Genomic DNA, 20,341 nt, shown 5'->3' with positions numbered 1-20,341 from the left:
TCCTAATGTCCTCTATCCCTTCTCTTACAAGCACTTCCATGAGATTCAGAGACCGATTTAGCTAGAGATATCGATCCTCCCTCCTCCTTCAACCGTTGGCCACCCAGTTTAATTAATGCGCGCAGACATAAATGGATATATAGATACTGTCGTCGCTGTGCCATTATTTTCTGGTCATGCACTCAAATTACGGCGGCAATTCCCATCTCACTACGATGCTTCCTACAAACTCTTCTTATCATTTAATATATTTCATTAAAAAAAAATAGGAACGCATTGCTCGTGTAGGGTTTATTAATTAATTTTTCTCCAAAACTTAAAGCTTTTCATTTCCCTTCTTTAATTTGCCTCATTCAATTAATGCATTGTGCTACGTGTGTGTGTGTCTATATATATATGGCCATGTTCTTAATGAGCTCTACCGATGCGTTCATTGTTATAAATCTATCATCTGAATATCAATTCGGCTACGTCTGTGACGACAAACAAGATGCATTCATGCATGGTTCTCACGCAGTGCTCATTTGGGCTGCACCCCAAGTTTGTGGCTTCTCTCCGCAACAACAGCACCAACCCTAGCAGTAATACCTCGCCACCACTCCCTGACTTTCAGAAGCAGCAAAAAATCATGAAACCCTATCGTTACCATGATCAAGTGAGTGCTTAAATTCGTATATATATCTCGATGTTACAATATTGATACTTCATCTTCGGTTAATATCATATTGTAATAATTATAAATCATAACTACTATGATATAGATAATTTTTTTGTAATCAATATTAGTCAATATTATATTATAATAATTATGATTATTACAATTATGTAATTGTTATTGGGTTGCAAGGGTGCAAACATAGTCTCACATTTAAAACACATGGAAAAGATCATGAGTTTAAAAGGATGAAAAATATCTCCATTGGTATGAGGCCTTTTGGGTTAAGTTCAAGAACAAAACCATGAGGACTTATGTCCAAAGTGGATAATATCATGTCATTGTGGAGATATTTTGATTCCATCGGTTCTAACAAGTGGTATCAGAGCGAGGCCGCTCTTCACCGGACTAACTGTGATTCAGATCTAACCATGTGAGTTGAACCTTAAATAAAGGAAGTGAGTGCTCCCGTGTTTGAATCAAGAGGATCAGACACCAGACAGAAAGTCCTAATTGCGGCTAGGCAGGAAGTTCTAGTAGGTCGGGTGGACTTATGGCAGAAAGTCAGAGACTTTCCGTTTGAGGGGGGCCTATGATCCTTTGTTTGAAGGGGGATTGTTGGGTTGCAAGGGTGCAAACATAGGATGAAAGATATCTCCATTGAAGGGGGCCTTTTGGGTTGAGCCCAAGAACAAAATCATGAGGGCTTAGGTTCAAAGTGGACAATATCAAACCATTGTAGAGATAATTTAATTCTATCGGTTCTAACAATTGTAACAGCATATGAAATCTTATTTTTAAAAACAAAAATGGACCCAGATAGAATGGAACACTATTTTAATATTAAATAAGATTCTAATTAAAAAAATACCCTTTCGATTTTTGCCCTTTTATGCAGGAAAGTTTATGCTCGAGGCACACTGATAAGGTTGAGGAAGTGAGAAGGATAGTCCATGAGACAAAAGGGGAGAAAGAGACACTGCTTTTGATTGATTCTCTTCAAAAACTAAGTGTGGACTACCATTTCGAAGAAGAGATTGAAGAAAAGATGCATTCTTTGTATGAAAAACGGTTGAAGATCATTAATGGTGAGGCAAATAACATTATGGAAGTCAGCCTTTTGTTTCGGTTATTGAGGCAAGCTCAATACCCTATTTCCACAGGTAGGGTAGTTACCTAATATTTAAGTCTTTTTATATATATTTTATAAACATTTTCACAGTATAATTCAAATCTATACAATTTACTGAACCGTGTGAGTAAGTTTCATTATTACCTATTTCACGTATCCAAATTTCAAAATACCTAAATCTGAAGCTAACTGATAGATTTAGAGAAGTCAGAATCACTTCAAATTAAAATAAATATACTCATGAATGCTTCTTTAATGTATTTATGCCTTTGGATCTGAATTCAATAGCGTAAATTGAGAATAGTGAATTAAATTTAGAACATATCTTCAAATTTTTACTTTGCTCATTCAAAAGTTCACTGTTTTAATTTACGCTCGAATTTAAGAAGGTTTCCATTTGATGTGATTAAGATTTCTCTAAGTCTATCAATCAATTTGTTCGAAACTGACTAATAAACCTATACCATTCAAAAATTTAAAAGTTTAATATTAATTTTTTGAATCAAGAGAGTCTTAGGAACCTATCATTATTCTAGATTTTTTAAATGAACTTGTTATAAATTTTATCAAGCCATTACAAGTTTAAAAATTATTATTCTCAATTTATATTATTGAATTCACTCATGAAATAGAGGAGGAGTATTTCGAAAATATGCTAAGCAGTTTAGATATTTTAAAACTTGTGTAGGTGAAATGGATAATAGTGAAACTTGCTCACCCAGTTTAATATATAAATTACCAACTTTAATATTAAATAATACTGAAATTTGTTTGTTTGTCTTTCTCTCTCTCTCAGATGTGTTTGATAGGTTCCTTGATAGAAGAGGAGAGTTCATGGCATCCCTCACAAAGGAGATTGAAGGATTGATAAGTTTATTTGAAGCTTCAAATTTAAATTTTGGAGGAGAATTAATACTTTATAGAGCCAATGAGTTCAGTAGAATCCACCTCAAACCCTACATGACATCTTTGGATGCAGATCTTGCAGTTCATATTAAACAGATACTGGACAATCCATATCATTTGACCCTGGAAAGATTCAAAGCCAGGCAAATTCTTGATAATAATACTTCAAAATTTTATTATAATTTCAATATTGTAGAACTAGGGAAGATGGATTTCTCCATGATCCAATCATTGCATCAAAAGGAATTAAAAGAAGTCTCAAGGTATAGTTCTTGTTTGGAAAGATTTTAGTTTTTTAAGTTTTTTTCTACTTGTAGAAGAGGAGTCTTGGTATAACGGTAAAGTTACTGATATGAACTTGAGGTCACAAGTTCAAATTGCAAAAACAAGTACCGTACAATTGATCTAATATGATTTGATCCTTCCTCGGGACTCCGCACTGGCGAGAGCTTCGTGCACATCAAGTTGCCCTTATTTTCTTCTACTTGTAATTATTTAATAGATTAATTATATAGGTGGTGGAAGGAGTCAGGGTTGGGCCAAGAGCTAGGGTTTGCGCGAGTTCAACCCTTGAAGTGGTTCACTTGGCCAATGACGTGCCTCCCAAATCCAAAGTTTTCAAAGTATAGGATTGTTTTGTCAAAAGTCATCGCGTTTGTTTATCTTCTTGATGATATTTTTGATGTCAAGGGATCACTTGATGAACTCTATCTCTTTACACAGGCCATCGAAAGGTAGTCGTGTTTGATAAACTATTTGTGTTTTGATAATATATGTTTGTTAAGGATCACTAGACCATTGTAGATGGGATCATTCTTCAATGAATTCACTTCCCGATTACATGAGGGCATGCTTCAAGGTCCTAGAAGACACCATCAATGAGATTGCTCGAATTGTGTTCGAGGAACATGGATGGAATTCAATCGAGTATCTAAAGAAATCGGTACGAATAATTCTTTTTTTAATGTTATTATATCTTTTATTATCACTAAAATTTCATTAAAATCTAACTTTTATTTTGTAGTGGATACAATTAAGCAAAGCATTTTTAGTGGAAGCTAAATGGTTGATAGAAGATGAAGTCCCCACAGTTGATGACTACATGAAGACTTCCACTGTTAGTTGTGGTGTTCCTCTTATCTTGGTGCACTTGTATTTTCTATTAGGGCATGGTGTGTCGGAAAATTTAGTAGAGAATCTTCGAAATCTTATATCTTGTCCTGCAAGAATTCTTCGACTTTGGGATGATTTAGGAAGTGCAAAGGTATATATCTAATTTTTATAAATTATATATATATATATAAGAAAATGATGAATTTGTTGTGGTTGATAATTAGGACGAAGAACAAAATGGAAGGGATGGTTCGTTATTGGCTTGCTTGATGAAGGAGAACCCGCATTGTTCGTCACAAGTTGCAAGGGGCAAAGTGATGCAAATGATAGATGAAGCATGGGAGGAGCTCAATAAGGAAAGCTTTAGTCTATCAACATCGATGTTCTCTCGCGATTTCGTAATAGTTTGTTTGAACGCCGCAAGGATGGTGAGAGTGATATATAATTACGATGAGGAGCATAAGCTCCCTATGCTTAAGGAGTATATAAACTTGTTGTTGTTTGAACAAATTTAACGCCTCGATCATAAGCATATTTAAAAAAATTTAGGTTAGCGATTTACTTACGATACTAGCGAGAAATTTATAAGGTGTAGAACATTTGTTCCTTTACACATGTTATCTTCGGTTATAACCCCATCAAACATCGCAATATGCATAAATGTTTTTTTAATATCGATTGTAATGTTATCTTTGGAACATTTGTCTTTCAAAGATGTAATGTATATGCAAGAAATATCAATTGTGTTAATCTATCTAATATATCTAGTCCAACATTTAGGGGGCAATTGTCTCATGAGCAAGCCAACCAACTTGTTAGGTCATGATGTTAAATTAAAGTAATCAAGTCATGGAGGGGAAACCTTGGATAGAGTCCATTCGATAAATCATAGAGTGTCATCTAGTTGTATAAATCATTGAAATAGACGAAAGGGCCGGTATCGGTGTAGTGCATTGAGTTTACTAGGCATTTGATAATTTGTTGTTGAACCTTTCTAGACATGGCATCAAGTGTATTTTATTGAAACTGAATCCTAACTTTTAGAGTTGACACAATACAATATAAGATTGTGTTTGAAACTACTCAACCTTCAAATCTCATCTAATAAGACATTATTTTCGTGCATATCCAAATGCAAACGAAAAATATAAATGTGGATATTAAACCGTAAGCTTTATTTGATTTGGACTTGTTTGAAAAACTCAAACTTATATTAGATTAACTCATTAATCTAATATATTAAAATAAATTTCATATTTAAAACTTAGATCCTTTAAGTCATAGATTAACTCATTAATCTAATAAATTTATGATCTAAAATAAATTTCATCATTTAAAACTTAGACTCACTTTATTTTAGTCATACTAAAATAAAACTTAAAAATCAATGCGCTTCTTTATGTGTAACCCAATAGGTTCTCATAATATTGACAGTGATTCTAAAATCTCATTTTAAAGTCACAAGCAATAAGTGACATTTAATTAGTAATACATCATGACTACTCAAGTGATGAGCATCTCGTAGATTCGACCTAACCTGCCTGTAACTATTTTGTTGTATAACTTAGTCCTTTTGTCTAATTTAGATTGATTTACAAGACAGATAGGATCATCCTCTCATCAATCTATATGTTTCTTGATCTAGACTTACTTAATCAAATAAGTTCAATATCTCATATTTTTTTCCAACGACATTTGAGCACTACTTAATCAAGAGACTGTTATACGAAAGTAACAAATTCTATTTGCATCGCTTGCATCCCTCTGCATAACTTATTGCGTATCAGTAAATGACTTTATAATCAATCTTGTTACAAATGATGTTTGTCGATATTAAAGTACATAACTTCTTATGTAGGAAACCGTAGTGACTTCAGATCAGATGATTATTTATACCAATAGTCACTATGAGAACGTTTATGATACTCATATAACATTCCATTAAATATTCTTATCGCAGATTAATCTAATACATATTCTCTAACATATACTCAAGTGTTAACTTGATATTTCATATCCATAACTTGTAAGATTAAGTCATTAGTTAACCTACATGCTAGTCTCAATGCATTAATATTGTCTTTATCTTTATATATTAATATTTGATTAAGAATAATTAAGAGTAGTATTTTATATATATCTATAGTCTCTTATAATCAATTCAAATAATCGATATATTATAGAACAAAACCTACCACTGTAAAGCATTATTATATTTATTCTAATTTGCACATATTTCAAAACAAATATAATAAACACAATATGCTACCTTTTTTATTAAAATATGATACGAAAATCCCAAATCATTCATCTCATGATTGTCTCTTAAGACTGATACTAATAGCTAGACTGACACTAATAGCTACCTAATAGGCACTTCATCATTTGAGTACTCCTTTGCGGGGAACTCAAGCAACTAACTCGTTGACGTGTTGATGTGCGTCGTTGCTGAAGGTTGAAGCTTTGGAAAGATGGCATATTGCTTTGGTAATGAAGGAAGCATCCAATTCATCCAGTCGTTACGTCGTCTTACTTTCTCACCCTACCAAGAACATATCAAGGAGTTCATGTTCTGGAACATTAGTGCAAGTCTAATAACAATCAGGCAGAAACATTTCCAAAATGAAGAGTAATCAAAGAATCCATATTTGAGATCAAACACTTCCAAAACAAGTGGAATTAATACCTGAATCTCCACGAGTGTCGAATCTCTGAGAGCGTCCACGATAAGGTGTATGTCATTTGTCAATTGTTTAACCTGAATACATTAAAAGCGCGAAACAAAGTTTCTCACCGGAGGAAATAGAATGTTCAGACTATGGAAGCAAATTTCTGTGATAATCATAATGCAAAAGGAATGTGCAATGGGTTTAAACCTTAGATAAACTCCACAATAAGCATACAAATGCAAATAAGTTGCTCTCAATATTACAAGATAGTCTAGGTTTCATTCGGTTATCAAATCTAAATGCTCCATTCACCATGAATAGGAAACTTGTTGAAACTTGAAACTTGTTGAAACTTAATTGAGTTATAAATGATATACTTTATTAGACTAATATATCATAGATAGATAGATAGGTCAGATGATGTGGTCATCTAGATCTTTAAACTCGTATCATCTGTTCGGCCAAAAAACCTAGCCCCAAAGTGGCATTCATGGTATCATCTTTAAACCTTAGAATGTGCAATGGGTTTAAACCTGGAGAAACTCCGCAATAAGCATACAAATGCAACTATAAGTCACAAACATAGCACATTACCAAGAAAGCATACAGTTTCAAAAGAGAAAAGATAACGATAAAGAAACATAAACAACTTCACCATTAATCATGAAATATGGTAAGGTTGTTTGAGTTATAAATATATACAGTATCTATGATATAACATATCATAGACTAATATATCAGGTAGATAGATAGATAGATAGATACTTTAAACTCGTATCATCAGTTCGGCCAAAAAACCTAGCCCCAAAGTGGCATTCATGGTATCATCTTTAAACCCATATGAGAAATGACAACCAAGTGTCTCTAACATGGAGAAACTCCTTAGGAAACAGGGCATAATCGATTCAACTTATCCAACTATATAGAGTCACAAACATAGCACACACCAAAGAAAATTTACAGTGCCAAAAGAGAAAAGATAAGGATAAAGAAACATAAATAACTTCTCATGCAATATGGTAAGGTTGTTTGAATCAATATGGTTTTGAATGAACAGAACATAATTGAAAAAAGAAACACTCACTCGATTAAAGCCTGCAATCAAGGAGATAGGAACCCATCCCTGGTCATCCATGTTCTTCTTCAAGAAAACATCTTTGTACAAGTTTTCATTACTGCACAAGCAACATAGGCATTTGAACAGGGGGCTGCTAGAAGGAAAGTTGTAGCCAATTCATATGATCACCTGAAATAATACTCTATTTGCTTCAGTAGCATAACTCTTGCATGATCCGATTGGTGAGCAATGAGAGGGGCATTTCTCAAGGCCTCACGAGATGGTGGTGGCACATAATACACAGGAGGAGCCTCTGATAGAAGATCACAAGGATCAGAAGAACTATGAAAAATGCATGATGAATTGGAACCCACAGGAAGTACAAGAGGCTGAGAATGTGCTTCCATGCTCGAAAATGGTGGCCATGGTGCTGCTACAGGTCGAGGTGCCTGAATGAATGGCATGAAGTAACCACGTTGTACAGGTTGCAGCATGTTTGTGTGTGGAGGTAGACTCCATCCATGACCTCCCTGGTCATGATCCTGCCGTTTCCCATGGCCTCCCCTGTTAGAGCCCCAACCGCCATTGTTTGCTGTTATGTTTGCCTTCCTGTTGCCATCGTATCTCCCATGGTGACCACCTACGATGCGGTTCCGTGGCACAAAACTGGCACCCTGGCGCTGGGGGAGGTCGTTGGGAGAAGATTCTGAAGCTACTCCCAAACCAATCGGATTCCTCTTCTTCAAGGCGGTGCGTTGGGGTGTTGCAGGTGCAGCATTGGCCGTCATGCCGATGCTGCCGACACTGACGCCGGCGCTCGTCTTCACCGGGCTTGGGGTTGGATTAGGTTTCTGGTGCGCAGGGACCAAGCTCGGGCTGGAGCTGGGATCCGGGATAGAACCCTAAGATCACACAAACACGGAGATTCAGAACGCGACTAGGATCAAGATGGCATCTTTCCTGCAACAGAACAATAAAAACGAAATGGAAGAAAGAAGCCGACCGAGGGTGAAGGGATTTTCGAGGGCGATGGTTTCGAGCGGCCCATGGCGGCGGACTCCGCGAGCGCAGGCCAAGAATCAGCCCCAATCGTAGCTACCCCCTCGCTCGCCCCGTTGGTCGGGAGTTTCCAAGCCGTCATCTTTCTGCCCAAACTGGCATCCTCGGGGCGCTCCCCGCTCTCCTGAGGCGGCGGCGGCGGCGGCGGCGGCGGATTGCCGACGGCGGCGGAGGCGGATGGCAAGGCTGCGCTTTCGGTGGTGGCAGGACGAAACATCTCCGAGGCCGGCGTTCTGGCTGCGCCGCCGCAGCTCTGGGAACCGGGAACTCCCAAACACGAGGAGGATTGCGATCGAATTGGATTACGGAAGCATGTTTCCAAAGATTGGATGAGAGAGAGAGAGAAGCCGCAAAGCAATGGAGAGAACTCCGTTACCCGCGCGTTCTTCTCTCTCGGCGTAGGGCAGATAGACCTTTTCATGATGAGCGTTATTCGGCATCTACTTTATAGTTTTATCTATTTATCTTAAAATATTTTTCACAATTTTCTTTACTATTTTTTATCATTAAATCATAATTTCATTAATTATGATAGGTTTTAATAATTATATTTAACAGTTTAGTAATTTAATTATAAATATTTTATAATTTAACATTAATTAAAATATGTGAATTATATTTATAACTACATGTACTATTAAAGCTATGATCAATATGATAGCGAGTTTATGAGCACCTCTGTATTATGTAAATTCCGAGGACAAATTAAATTCTTTTTTTTGAACAAATCAAACTGAACCAAACTTTTGCTATGAAAATCAAATAAATCAAACCGATAAAAAATCGATTAATTCGATTAATTGTTAAATTAATCGATCTTTTATATTAATCTATCATAATTCACATTAATCGATGATGATATATCAATCGATTGATATTGAAAAATCGAGTCAGAAATCAAAATTTAAAGAATTTTTTTAAATATTGATCTAATTAACAATATTAGCGGATTGCTTATAATATAACAATCGTGTTGTTCGATTTAATTGGTTTAATTATTTTTTAATTTAAAATTAAAATTAAATCGAATAAATTGAAATAATCATGATTTTTTTAAAAATTAAATTTTTAAATAAATTAAACTTTTAAATTTGATCGATTCAGTCAGTTAAACTAATATTTTGCTCTCCTAAATGGCTTGATCACCCCCATCCCATCATAACCTCTAGCTCTCTCCGCAACGGATGATCTAGCAGTCCAGTGTTCTTAGATCAACTGCCTAGTGAGGAAAATTCATTCAATAATTCATCATAGTTATGACTTGATCCTTAGATGTAAAAAACTACATAGACTGTAGCAAAAGGTAAAATACATTGCTTCAACTCAACGGCAACAAGATCGTCTGTGAGGAAATAAATCGAAAAGTTACAGTTGACTACTATAAGGAGAGCATTGCCCTCCCCCATAATCTCTCCATGCAACGGACAATCCAACAGTCTAGTGTTCTTAGATCAACTGTCTAGTGAGGAAAATTCATCCAATAATTCATCATAGTTATTATTTATCCCTAGATGTCTGCCAAACTACATAGACTGCAACAAAATATAGAATTTATCTTTTTACTGTGACAATAGCATTATTTCGATTTCGTCGAAATTGCAATTAGCTACAGTAGAAGAAAATTTATCCTTTAATAATATAGCAAATCTATCATACTAACCAACTTAATCATGCCCCAAAGGCTACATAGACGCACCATACATATATAACAATGATAGGGACTTTATCATCAAACAAGTCCTAAACCCTAAATTGCCGTCATAAATGTAGTGCGATAATAAAACTGATACAATAGGTAAATCAGGAAAAAAAATCAACTGAATTCCAGACACCTAAATTATAAAAAACAATAATAATAATGAATTCTTTAACTATGAGATGGATGGCTGATGCACTCCATTAACCTGTTCTAGTAATCACAAGGTTTTTATCTGAACAAATCCAACTCTTTATCAGGTCAGTCCTCCATGAACCAAACTGACCTGACTCCAAGAACAACAACAGATTATCAGACTTCTTTCTCTTTAATTCTTCAGAAAAAAAAATATATATAAATATATAATATTGAGATATAGAAAACTGATATCCTGCTCGACGGATTCGTACGCATCGGTGCGTGACATCGTCGACCCACCGCCACTGCCGCCGCCCTCACCGCGTCGTCCAACTACCGTCGGTCGTTGGCTCGGACGTAATCGACGTGCCGCTCGTCAGCACTTCGTCCAGCGTCGGATTCCGATCAGACAGTGGTCAGAATCCGACGTAATTTGATCGGAGTACAGTCAAATCACCCACTGTGCCACTGCGGAGTTCGATTGAACTGGATTCCGGTTGAATCGCGGTTGGAATCTGATGGAGGACGAGCCAGCGTCGCACACCGGTCCTTCCTCGTCAATCTCCGACCGTGACTCGATAGGAATCCAACCTGATTGCGCCATTGCCGACCACATAATTTGGCTGTTTTCGATCAAATTACGTCAGATTTCGACTACTATCCAGTCGAAATCCGAGAAGCATCGATGAATGGTATATCGATTACGTCCGAGCTAATGGCTGGCGGTAGTCGGATGGCATGGCGAGGGCAACGGCAGTGACAATGGATCGGCAATATCGCGCATGGGTGTGCACGAATCCGTCGCGCGCAGGATATCATTTTTGTTGAGATATATTCAGTTATCAATAGCTATCAGATGATTCTCCTGAAGCTTTTCACTTGCCTTTCTGTTTCTACTCTCCCTGCTTACATTCCAAGTACAGTCAAAACCATATCCTCCTCCCTCTTCCCTGAACGATTCCTTTCCTCCTTCAATTATTACTCTGTCTTTCTCTCTCTGCAGGCTTTTCAAATTTATTGCATCTCCTCGAGCATAAACAGCAACAGAAGGCACCATTGTTAACCCTGTGTCCTCCTTGTTTTCCATTTCTTTCTTCTTAATTTAATAATTTTTCCCTCTGTGTTTTTTTTTTCTGCCCTTGATTTCAGTTTTGTTGTGGTTTGGATTGCCTGCGCTGGCTTAGCTGTTCGATCGAAGCACGTTAAGTGTGCCTCAACTCTTTGATTCTGTTGCTTTCACGAGATTTTGATGATTCTTCTTCGTCCGCTGGATTTATAGTTTCTTGTTTGGGGAAGAGAGATCGATCGATCCGGCTGGCCATGGACATGGACATGGCCATGGCTGACGACGGTGCTGGAGAGTACTCGAACGCCGGTGTTGCTGCTGAAGAGGTCCATCCATGGATTTCTCCGCTGGCGGCCGGCGCTCGGAACCTGGCTTGGGACCTCCTCGTCGACAACCAGCCTCAACTCTACTCCCAAAATTTCGACTTTTTCAGGAAGGAAGATCTGCACGAAGGCTTCATCCCCGCCGGCGTTAATCCTCCGGCGACTGCTCTGCTGCAGGAGTCCTTGGTGAGCAGTTTGCACCGGGGGAGCCTCGGCGCGGAGTCGTCGGTGACTCGGGAGATGGCGGCGCAGTGCAAGGAGTGCTCGGTGAAGGCGGAAGGCGAGGGGCGAGTCGAGTCCGGGTCCGAGTTGGGCAGCGACGACGAGGAGGAGCAGGGGACGCGGCGCCACGGTAAGCACTCGAAGAACCTCCACGCCGAGCGCCGGCGGAGGAAGAAGCTCAACGACCGGCTCTACGCTCTGCGCGCGCTGGTCCCGAAGATCTCCAAGGTCGATTCTCCTGCGTTTTTTGCGGTAAAAAAACCATTTTTTAGAAGAAAAATCGCGTTTTTATTCAGATGGATAAGGCGTCGATTCTGGGAGACGCGATCGAGTACGTGATGGAGTTGAAGCGGCAAGTGAAGAATCTGGAGGACGAGCTCGAGGAAACAAATCATGACGGAGAAGCCCACGGCAAGCAGGCCGGCGAAATCCCAGCGAATCTGAATGCGTGGATGAGCCAGGCGGTGGATCGCGACGACTCCGCGAACAATTCGAGGATGGTCGCCGGAGACGCAGACAAACCACCGCCCGCCGCCATCAAAAGAAACCATGAAAGCATGAGCAACGGCGACAAGGACCAGCAGATGGAGGTAATCGATGAGATTTAATTTCACAAAAATTGAACACCTTGAATCCATCAAATCGATCGGTTGTTTCGAGCTGCAGCCACAAGTGGAGGTGAGGCGACTGGAGGCGAACGAGTTCTTCCTTCAGGTGCTGTGCGAGCACAAGCAGGGAGGCTTCGCGAGGTTGATGGAGGCAGTGAGCTCGCTGGGAATGGAAGTCAGCAATGCATCCGTTACCACATTTGGCAGCTTGATCTTGAGCGTCTTCAGAGCCGAGGTTTTTCATCTCATGCTCAAAATTGAATCTTTCCAAGATTTTTAGGCGAAAATTTTGATTTTGATTTTGTTTGTTTGTTGATCAAGAACAATGTTCATTTAATTTGCAGAGGAGAGAGGAAGAGGAAGTGGCGCAAGCAGAGGAGCTGAGGGATTTGTTGCTGGAGGTGACTCGAGGTCCGCCCCGGCGGTGGCCGGAATCCATGGAGAACTGCGGCGGCGGAGAGCAGAAGTGCCGCCGCCGCCTCCGCGACCACCCAATCGACTTCGACCACCAACAGTTCCAGTTCCTCCACCATCAACAACCTTGATTTGATCATGCATGGCTTCCACTGTTCTTGATTTACCTTGTTTTTCATTTGAATTAAAGATTGAATAACGAGTAGTTGATTAAAATTGCAGCATGAAACCTTACGTTTTCTCTAATTTTCTTCTTCTTCTTATTATTTTTTACAAACTATTAGTTTTATTATTTATTTAATCCTCATCAATTTTGTGTGGGTGTCTTACGAAAATTTTAATTTTAAAATTCTATGCATTAATTAAATAAGTATTAATATTTATAAAATATATATATATTACTAATAATTTAAGAAGTTTTAAAAATTTTAAATTATCTCCTTAGCCATAAGTCAATTGTGAAAGAGGTTTCCAATCGTTTTTATTTTTTAAAGCATGATTATGACTAATTAAAGATATTTAAAATGGTTTTATTTTCGTTTTTCGATCTCTAATTTAAATTAAAATACGACAATTTATAATTAGTTATATAAACAAAATATAATTATGACAATGATCATCAAGTAATAATAATTCAACTTAGTTTAAAATGAATTAAGTTGATAAAATGATTATCTAAGTTTGATTTTTTTTTTAATTTAAATTTGATTAGAGTTTAATTTGGATCAACAAACTCTTAATTTAATTTATTTAAATATTTAAAATATTTAAAAATTTATTTTTAAACTGATTTGGCTTGTCAAGAATTCGATATTATAAACTTGTGTATTCATTATATATATATATATATATATATATATATATATATATATATATATACGAAATTGATCAGCCGCGCACCTTCCCTACGCGATCCGTCCGCACCTTCTCCTACCCACGCCCACTACCGCCGCGATTTCATCGCCGTCCGGCCATCTCCGGCCGCCGGACCAGGCCCGATCGACGCGCCACTCGTCGGCGCGTCAATCGGGCCTGGTCCGACGGCCGGAGATGGGCGCCGGCGGTCCTTCCCCGGCCGGTCTCCGGCCGGAATTTGGCTGGATTCCGGCCGCGATTTGGCCGGAAACGGCGCCAGTCACTGTGGTCTCGGTTTCCGGCCAAATTCGCCGCCGTCCGGCCGTCTCCGGCCGCCGGACCGACGCCGGTCGACGCGCCGGCCAGTGGTGCGTCGATTGGATCCGGTCCGGCGGCCGGAGATGGCCGGACGGCGATGAATTTGACCGGAATCCGAGACCACAGTGGGTGTGGGTGGGAGAGCGACGGTTTCCGGCCGATTTCGCCGTCGTCCGGTCACCGTCAGCCGCCGGACCTACGCCAGTCGACGCGCCGGCGAGTGGCGCGTCGATCGGGGCCGGTCCGACGACCGGAGGTGGTCGGACGGCGAAACGGGAGCGCCGGCAGTGGGCGTGGGTCGGGTGGTGCGCACGGGTGTCACGCACGGGTGTCGCGCGGGAGATCAGTTCTATATATATATATATATATATATATATATATATATATAATTTATAAATTGGATAAAAATCAAAAGAATATCTTTTATCTCATTTCATTATTCTCTCATATATATTTACTCAAATACCCTTTAATATTATTATCTTTTATTTAATTTCTAAAATAATTAAATCCATTATAACAATTATAAAATCATAATTACTATAACATAAATAAAATTTTTTATCAAATAACTTACCTTTTTAATTAATTAAACATGTAATTCTGCAATAGTGCTACACGCACCGATGTGTCTATTTTTTAGAAAAAGATTGAGATATAGATTCATCCTTGGTAGAGCCATTGATTTAATTAAATCCCTTCCATCAAAATAATTTAAATAAATTAAATTAATATTTTATTAATATATTTTAAAATAAGTCCAAATAAATTGATTAGTCTAAACATGCAATCCATATAGATCGACACATAATGAATTTAAATGAATCATGGATTAAGAATTTGTTTTAATATAAAATAAAAATAAAAAATTTAATAATCGAGGACGTAATTCATTTTATCCGTAATTAAATTAAATAAAATTTTTAATATTTTTTATATTTTTTTATTTTTTATGGATATTTAATTCACTAGTGGAGTAATCTAAATAAAAATTTTAATTATATATATATAAAAAATTTAATATATATATATATATATTAATAAATTTATAAATTAAATTGGATTAGAAGATTTTTTAATTTGTCAAGATGGTATGGTCACAGATATTTTTGATGAATTAACTCGCCTTGCCATATATATTAATCCGTTTGACCAAATTAATCATTGGGTTGGGCAGGCTCATCTCTCTGGAAAACGTATCATTTCCCATTTCCAACACTTGCACGTACGCTTGGCTTTCCACCAAATTTGTCCGGTTGTTTAACTCCTAATCACGAAGTTTAATGCCATTAATCAAGTTTTCATCTCTGATCTGGCATGCGTGATTTTTAATCAAGCAATGGCAGCCGCAGAAGGGACAACAAGAATCTCCAAAATCATAATAAAACAGAGATTACTTACCTGAATTGATCGATCGTGCACACGTTTGCTTCATTTGACAAGTATGAGGAAGGCCTCCTGACGAAGTATAACTGAATTAATTACGATGGAATAGACTTATAGAAAAGGATAAGGATTTGAATCTTGATGAAATAATGATTCGAATCTCGACGAAGACGAACAATACCCTCTTCTGTCGTGATCAACTATAATTTTTCGATTTACTTCCTCACATATGATTGTGAGACCGATCATGTGGGTCCGCTAGGTGACGAATTTCCACCTTTTGTAGAAAAGACAAATATGAGGAAAGGAAGAGGTGACAAACTTAGTTTCAATCCCATCACAAGCAACTCAACTCATCATCCTCCATAATTTACCTTCCTCTCACCTCAAGCATGATTTCACAATGCTAGCACATTCAAAGTATCGAGAGGCTCAACTATCAATTTGGATTAGACATGTCGGATTAGTTCATCCTGTCAAATAATTTAAATGGATTGAATTAAAATTTTATCAATCCATTTTAAGATGAGTTCAGATGAATTGACCACGCAACGGATTTGGATTGACTTGTGAATTAAAATTTTTATTTATTTATTTCAAATCTTCAAATTAAAGAAGAAAACTCATTGAATTAATAGACTTAATCCGTCTAAATTATAATTCAAATTTAACAATTTCAACTTATCAACTTAAACTATAATCCAAACTTAAAATTTTTAATATTTTTTTATTTTTTAACAGGCCAGTAAGTTAGCCGCTTAATCCACAATCCGTCTTAAATTAGATTGGATTAGAAATTGCTCAACTCATCAAATTGATGAATCAATTTATTTCGATCCGTCATATAATAAATTTTTAATAGATTGATATGTCTCACAATGAATTAATCCATTGTCACCCTAACAAAGAATAGATAGAGAAAACTCACAATACCCTAAATTTATGATCATGACGACAGTTTTTCTAAATAGAGAGCCAATCAAAGGATATTGAACGTGATTATAAAATCGATCCCTGACGGTCGATAAAACCGTTGATCAAATTACAGATAATCAATTGGACTAATTAAAATTTATTATTTTTTTAAAGAATAGATAGAGAAGACCCACAGCATTAATGGACACTGCAACAACAAGCAACAAGCTATAAGGTTAAATGAACTAGGTACAGACAAGCCACGTGTTAACTTATTAGAGCTAACAATACAGTGGTCCTTCGGCATGCGTTGTCTTGCTACACGTGTCCATTAAAATATCGTCGTTGCAAAAATTTCCAAATAATATAACAGATATAACGTTATTATTTTTGTTTTTTTTTAAAAAAAATTAAAGATTCCGATCTCGAGATTGTGATTTGTGTTCCCTCTCCGCCTAAAACGGAGTGTCCTCTAGTTGCCTTCTTTATTTTGTGATGGGAATCTCACCCACCTCACCGCCGGTCCATATAAATACCACTCACCTTCCTTTCTCAACCATTACGAAGGAGGAAGCAAATTGAAGAGCGAAAAAGAAGGGTAAAGGCAGGGAAGTAAGGTTACCGCGAATAATCTTAGGGATCGCAACTGACGTCATGGTCGTCGGATTCCGCCGCTCCATCTCCTTGCCAGGGCTGAGCCCTAGCGCCAGCCCCGCCCGCGGCCGCCGCCGCGACGCCCGCCATACGCGCTCCGCCAGCTTCCCCTGCCACTCCCACCCGGCCCTCTCCCTCCTCCACGAGGAGATCCTCTCGCTTCGCGCCTCCTCGGGCCTCGGCTGCTGTTCCTCCTTGTCCGCGGCCTCAGATCTGGAGCGGCTCGATCGCCTCCTCGCGGCCATCGACGGCCTCCTCCGGCTTCCGCAGACCCAGGACCCCCTCCGCCGCTGCGCGGCCTTGACCGATCGCCTCCTCGACGGCTTCCTCCGCCTCGCGGACGCGCAGGGCTCCTTCCGCTCCGCCGTCCTGGCGCTTGCGCAGCACGGCGCGGACGCGCGCGCCGCGGCCCGGAGGAGAGACCCCGCGCGGCTCGCGTCCGCGGCCAGATCGCACCGGCGGGCGGAGAAGGAGATCGCGGGGATCGCCCTGGCGATCAAGGATCTAACCAGATGTGCTCCCACCGGCCCGGATCAGTGGGCGGACGCCGAGATCGCTGGATCCGTAGCGGAGGCATTGGCGGCGACGGCGACCACGATGGCGGCGGTTTTCCTGAGAGTAGCGGGGGCAGCTGCGACGGCGGTCGCCTCGATGGCGAAGGATTCGCGGAGGGGGATTTGGGTGCTGATGAAGAAAAAGGAAGCACCAGAGGCGACGGCGACGGCGAAAGTGAAGGAGATGGCGGTGGAGGGAGTGGAGGAGGGAATCGAGAGGGTTTACCGGAGCTTGGTGAACATCAGAGTCTCGCTCCTCAACATCATTACTCCTTTGTAACCACAAAAGCAGCATTGCAGAGTCGAAAACAAATGTTTATAGCCGATAATTTTTCATCAATTTTGAATTTTTTTTTATTTCCGCTCCTAAATTTTTAAATTTTGAGTGAAATTTATCTTAGCTCTCAAGATATAAGTTTATTATGATAAAATAGATTTATTGAAATGGACAAGGATCGAATCTTGATGAAGTTAAAATAATGTTCTCTAGAGCATTGTAATCAATTATAATTTTTCTTTACTTCTTGATAATGATGAAATTTGTGTAATTGGAAACGTTTGTTTCATGTTCGTTATGTGAATTAGATGAAATTTGTTTTATTCAAATCATTTGGTTGCATTAGGTTGGGCAAGCTATATCGACATAATTCACCATGTCGTATCTAGTAGTCGGACATGGACTTGGGCTTAAACTCGATTAGCCCATACTTGTGTCGACCTAAAGCTCACACATAACAATATTTATGAAAAGAATTCAATGCATTGAATCAAAATCAAATAATATATTTATAGGATCTAGTTATCATTTATCAGTATGGTTGAATTGTATATCGAAATAAAGACAAACAAAAGGCTCACTTGAATCTAAATAGTCAATGGCATTGTGATTTATTTGTCGTTGAATGAAGTTTTTGCAATACAGCGGAAGGTCTTCTGTAGGAGCAAGATGACAATCATCTCGTTTCAATGAAGAGAAGAGAAAAAGGAGCTCGTTATGCCCAAATGAAATTAAGCCTCCTTTTTTTATACAATTCTGCAAAAGTTAAAATCCGTCATCGCAGCGGTCTCATACGGTCAACTCCATGACTATATGTGAGGAGGTAAATCGAGAAATTACAATTGATCATGACGGAGGAGGGCAATATCTCGGCGTCGTCGAAATTCGAACTCTTATCTACTTCTGTAACTCTCCTCTGTCGTAACCAACTCAACTATATCTTGGAATCTCCTCTTCTTATACAAGCTCATCCAATAAGTATCATTCTTTTATTAAGTCCAAGCTCATCTTACAAGTATCATTCTTTTATTAGGTCCATCATTTCTTTTATTAGGTACGTCATTCATTACCATCCCATCAATATTAACGAATTATGTTATAAGATTCTACCCATGTAATCTACATCATTTAACTTAAACTACTTTAAATATATATACATGAAAATGATCTGCCCACGGTGTGCAATTGTGCCTCAGTGAGATTTTTTTCATTTTTTTTTGTTTTTATTTTGACTTATGATTAAACTATTTAAAATTTTACTTCTGGGTTATAGTATTAAGCATAAAAAAAATTCAACATGAAAAAAGAATTTAGATGCATGGTGAGATCAAATAGACTAATTAAAATGATCGAAATGCGTAGGTTAGTCAAGTCACAATGGTCGTTTAGGTTGGTTAGTTTAGTCAAGGTGCTTGATCCCTATCCAAAAGGATTTGTTACGTAATACGAGCAAAACGAGTTATTTGAGCCGATCAACTCAACTAGGTGAAATAGACCAGTTAGTGTAGTAGGGTCAAGTGATAGGTCACTTGACTTAGTCGAGCCGAACGAGCTACATGGGCTCAACATGCCACATTAATTGTACAAACTACATGAACTAATTGGGTCAAATGGGCTTATCAAGCTGCATAAATTAGTTCGGTCAAATGAGTCGCACAAGGTGCTTGGGTTGGACGGGTTGCACAATTGGGCAAGCCAGATGACCAATCGAGCCACATGAGTTGATCGTGACAATTGAGCCATAAGTTGGTCAAAATGGATAAGGCTAATTGGATTGGTTGGGCTAGTCGATTCAGACAATAGATTTAGTAAGTTGATTTGGAAGGGTAAGTCAGTTTAGTTGGCCCAATCTGTCTAGACGTGTCAATCAAACCGATTAACATAGATATATTGGAAGGGTTGATCAATTTTGGCTTGTTAGTTGGTCGAATCAATATGGAAGTGATAGTCAATCCGATCAATTTGAACTTGTCTGTCAATTAAAAAGTGTTGATTAGTATGATTGATCTAATCAGTTTGATCAATCGATTTGAACATGCTAATTGGATTAACTGAGTTGATCAATCCAAACTTGTCCATCATGTATATTGATTGGGTCTCTAGATGTGTCAAATGCACTAATTGGGTTGACCGATTTAGATGGGTCGGCCTATTGATCTTTGAATGTGCCAATCAAGTTGTTTAGCTCAAATGTGATCGAGTCGGTTTGGATGTATCGATCAAGCTGAATTGTTGATCCAAATGTAGTGATTATACAACTTTCCAATATATATACACTGCGGCGGTGATACAATGTGGCCGTAGAAATCCACCTCGTATTCAAG

The 20,341-nt window shown here is 38.5% G+C and overlaps 4 protein-coding genes across 4 annotated transcripts; 3 read left to right on the top strand and 1 right to left on the bottom strand.

The window, feature by feature from the left end:
- The first annotated feature begins 441 nt into the window (after window positions 1–441).
- On the top strand, window positions 442–4,378 carry LOC141847912 ((3S,6E)-nerolidol synthase 1-like). The gene is made up of 7 exons (XM_074736021.1): window positions 442–655; window positions 1,554–1,818; window positions 2,584–2,956; window positions 3,209–3,427; window positions 3,498–3,636; window positions 3,718–3,957; window positions 4,031–4,378. The coding sequence occupies exons 1-7, from the start codon at window positions 491–493 to the stop codon at window positions 4,319–4,321; spliced, it is 1,692 nt and encodes a 563-aa protein (XP_074592122.1). The 5' UTR covers window positions 442–490; the 3' UTR covers window positions 4,322–4,378.
- A 1,680-nt stretch (window positions 4,379–6,058) lies between these two features.
- LOC141847066 (la-related protein 1C-like) lies at window positions 6,059–9,012 on the bottom strand. The gene is made up of 5 exons (XM_074735051.1): window positions 8,536–9,012; window positions 7,722–8,434; window positions 7,560–7,650; window positions 6,493–6,564; window positions 6,059–6,348 (listed from the first exon to the last, which is right to left on the bottom strand). The coding sequence occupies exons 1-5, from the start codon at window positions 9,010–9,012 to the stop codon at window positions 6,223–6,225; spliced, it is 1,479 nt and encodes a 492-aa protein (XP_074591152.1). The 3' UTR covers window positions 6,059–6,222.
- Window positions 9,013–11,207: 2,195 nt separating this feature from the next.
- On the top strand, window positions 11,208–13,189 carry LOC141847065 (transcription factor ABORTED MICROSPORES-like). Its single transcript, XM_074735049.1, has 5 exons — window positions 11,208–11,211; window positions 11,669–12,264; window positions 12,333–12,626; window positions 12,703–12,883; window positions 12,981–13,189. The coding sequence occupies exons 1-5, from the start codon at window positions 11,208–11,210 to the stop codon at window positions 13,187–13,189; spliced, it is 1,284 nt and encodes a 427-aa protein (XP_074591150.1).
- Window positions 13,190–17,186: 3,997 nt separating this feature from the next.
- LOC141848100 (uncharacterized) lies at window positions 17,187–18,042 on the top strand. The gene has a single exon (XM_074736222.1). The coding sequence runs from the start codon at window positions 17,187–17,189 to the stop codon at window positions 18,018–18,020; it is 834 nt and encodes a 277-aa protein (XP_074592323.1). The 3' UTR covers window positions 18,021–18,042.
- The last annotated feature ends 2,299 nt before the right edge of the window (window positions 18,043–20,341 follow it).

This window comes from Curcuma longa, chromosome 16 (assembly GCF_044706935.1).
Source record: "Curcuma longa cultivar G26 ecotype Majalengka, Jawa Barat chromosome 16, ITB_CL_G26_1.1, whole genome shotgun sequence".
In the NCBI taxonomy this organism is placed as follows: Eukaryota; Viridiplantae; Streptophyta; class Magnoliopsida; order Zingiberales; family Zingiberaceae; genus Curcuma; species Curcuma longa.
This window is presented reverse-complemented; position numbering and strand designations above follow the sequence as displayed.

Excerpts from the sequence above, each read along its gene's own strand:
- LOC141848100 (XM_074736222.1), top strand. The coding sequence starts at position 17,187 with ATGGTCGTCGGATTCCGCCGCTCCATCTCCTTGCCAGGGCTGAGCCCT.
- LOC141847065 (XM_074735049.1), top strand. Across the intron at positions 12,627-12,702 it reads ACAAGGACCAGCAGATGGAG|CCACAAGTGGAGGTGAGGCG; the intron begins GTAATCGATGAG and ends TTCGAGCTGCAG. Across the intron at positions 12,884-12,980 it reads CGTCTTCAGAGCCGAGGTTT|ATTTGCAGAGGAGAGAGGAA; the intron begins TTCATCTCATGC and ends AATGTTCATTTA.
- LOC141847066 (XM_074735051.1), bottom strand. The coding sequence starts at position 9,012 with ATGAAAAGGTCTATCTGCCCTACGCCGAGAGAGAAGAACGCGCGGGTA. Across the intron at positions 7,651-7,721 it reads CAAATAGAGTATTATTTCAG|TAATGAAAACTTGTACAAAG; the intron begins GTGATCATATGA and ends TTGCTTGTGCAG. Across the intron at positions 6,565-7,559 it reads TGATTGCAGGCTTTAATCGA|GTTAAACAATTGACAAATGA; the intron begins GTGAGTGTTTCT and ends TAATGTATTCAG.
- LOC141847912 (XM_074736021.1), top strand. The coding sequence starts at position 491 with ATGCATTCATGCATGGTTCTCACGCAGTGCTCATTTGGGCTGCACCCC. Across the intron at positions 1,819-2,583 it reads TCAATACCCTATTTCCACAG|ATGTGTTTGATAGGTTCCTT; the intron begins GTAGGGTAGTTA and ends TCTCTCTCTCAG. Across the intron at positions 3,637-3,717 it reads TCGAGTATCTAAAGAAATCG|TGGATACAATTAAGCAAAGC; the intron begins GTACGAATAATT and ends TTTATTTTGTAG.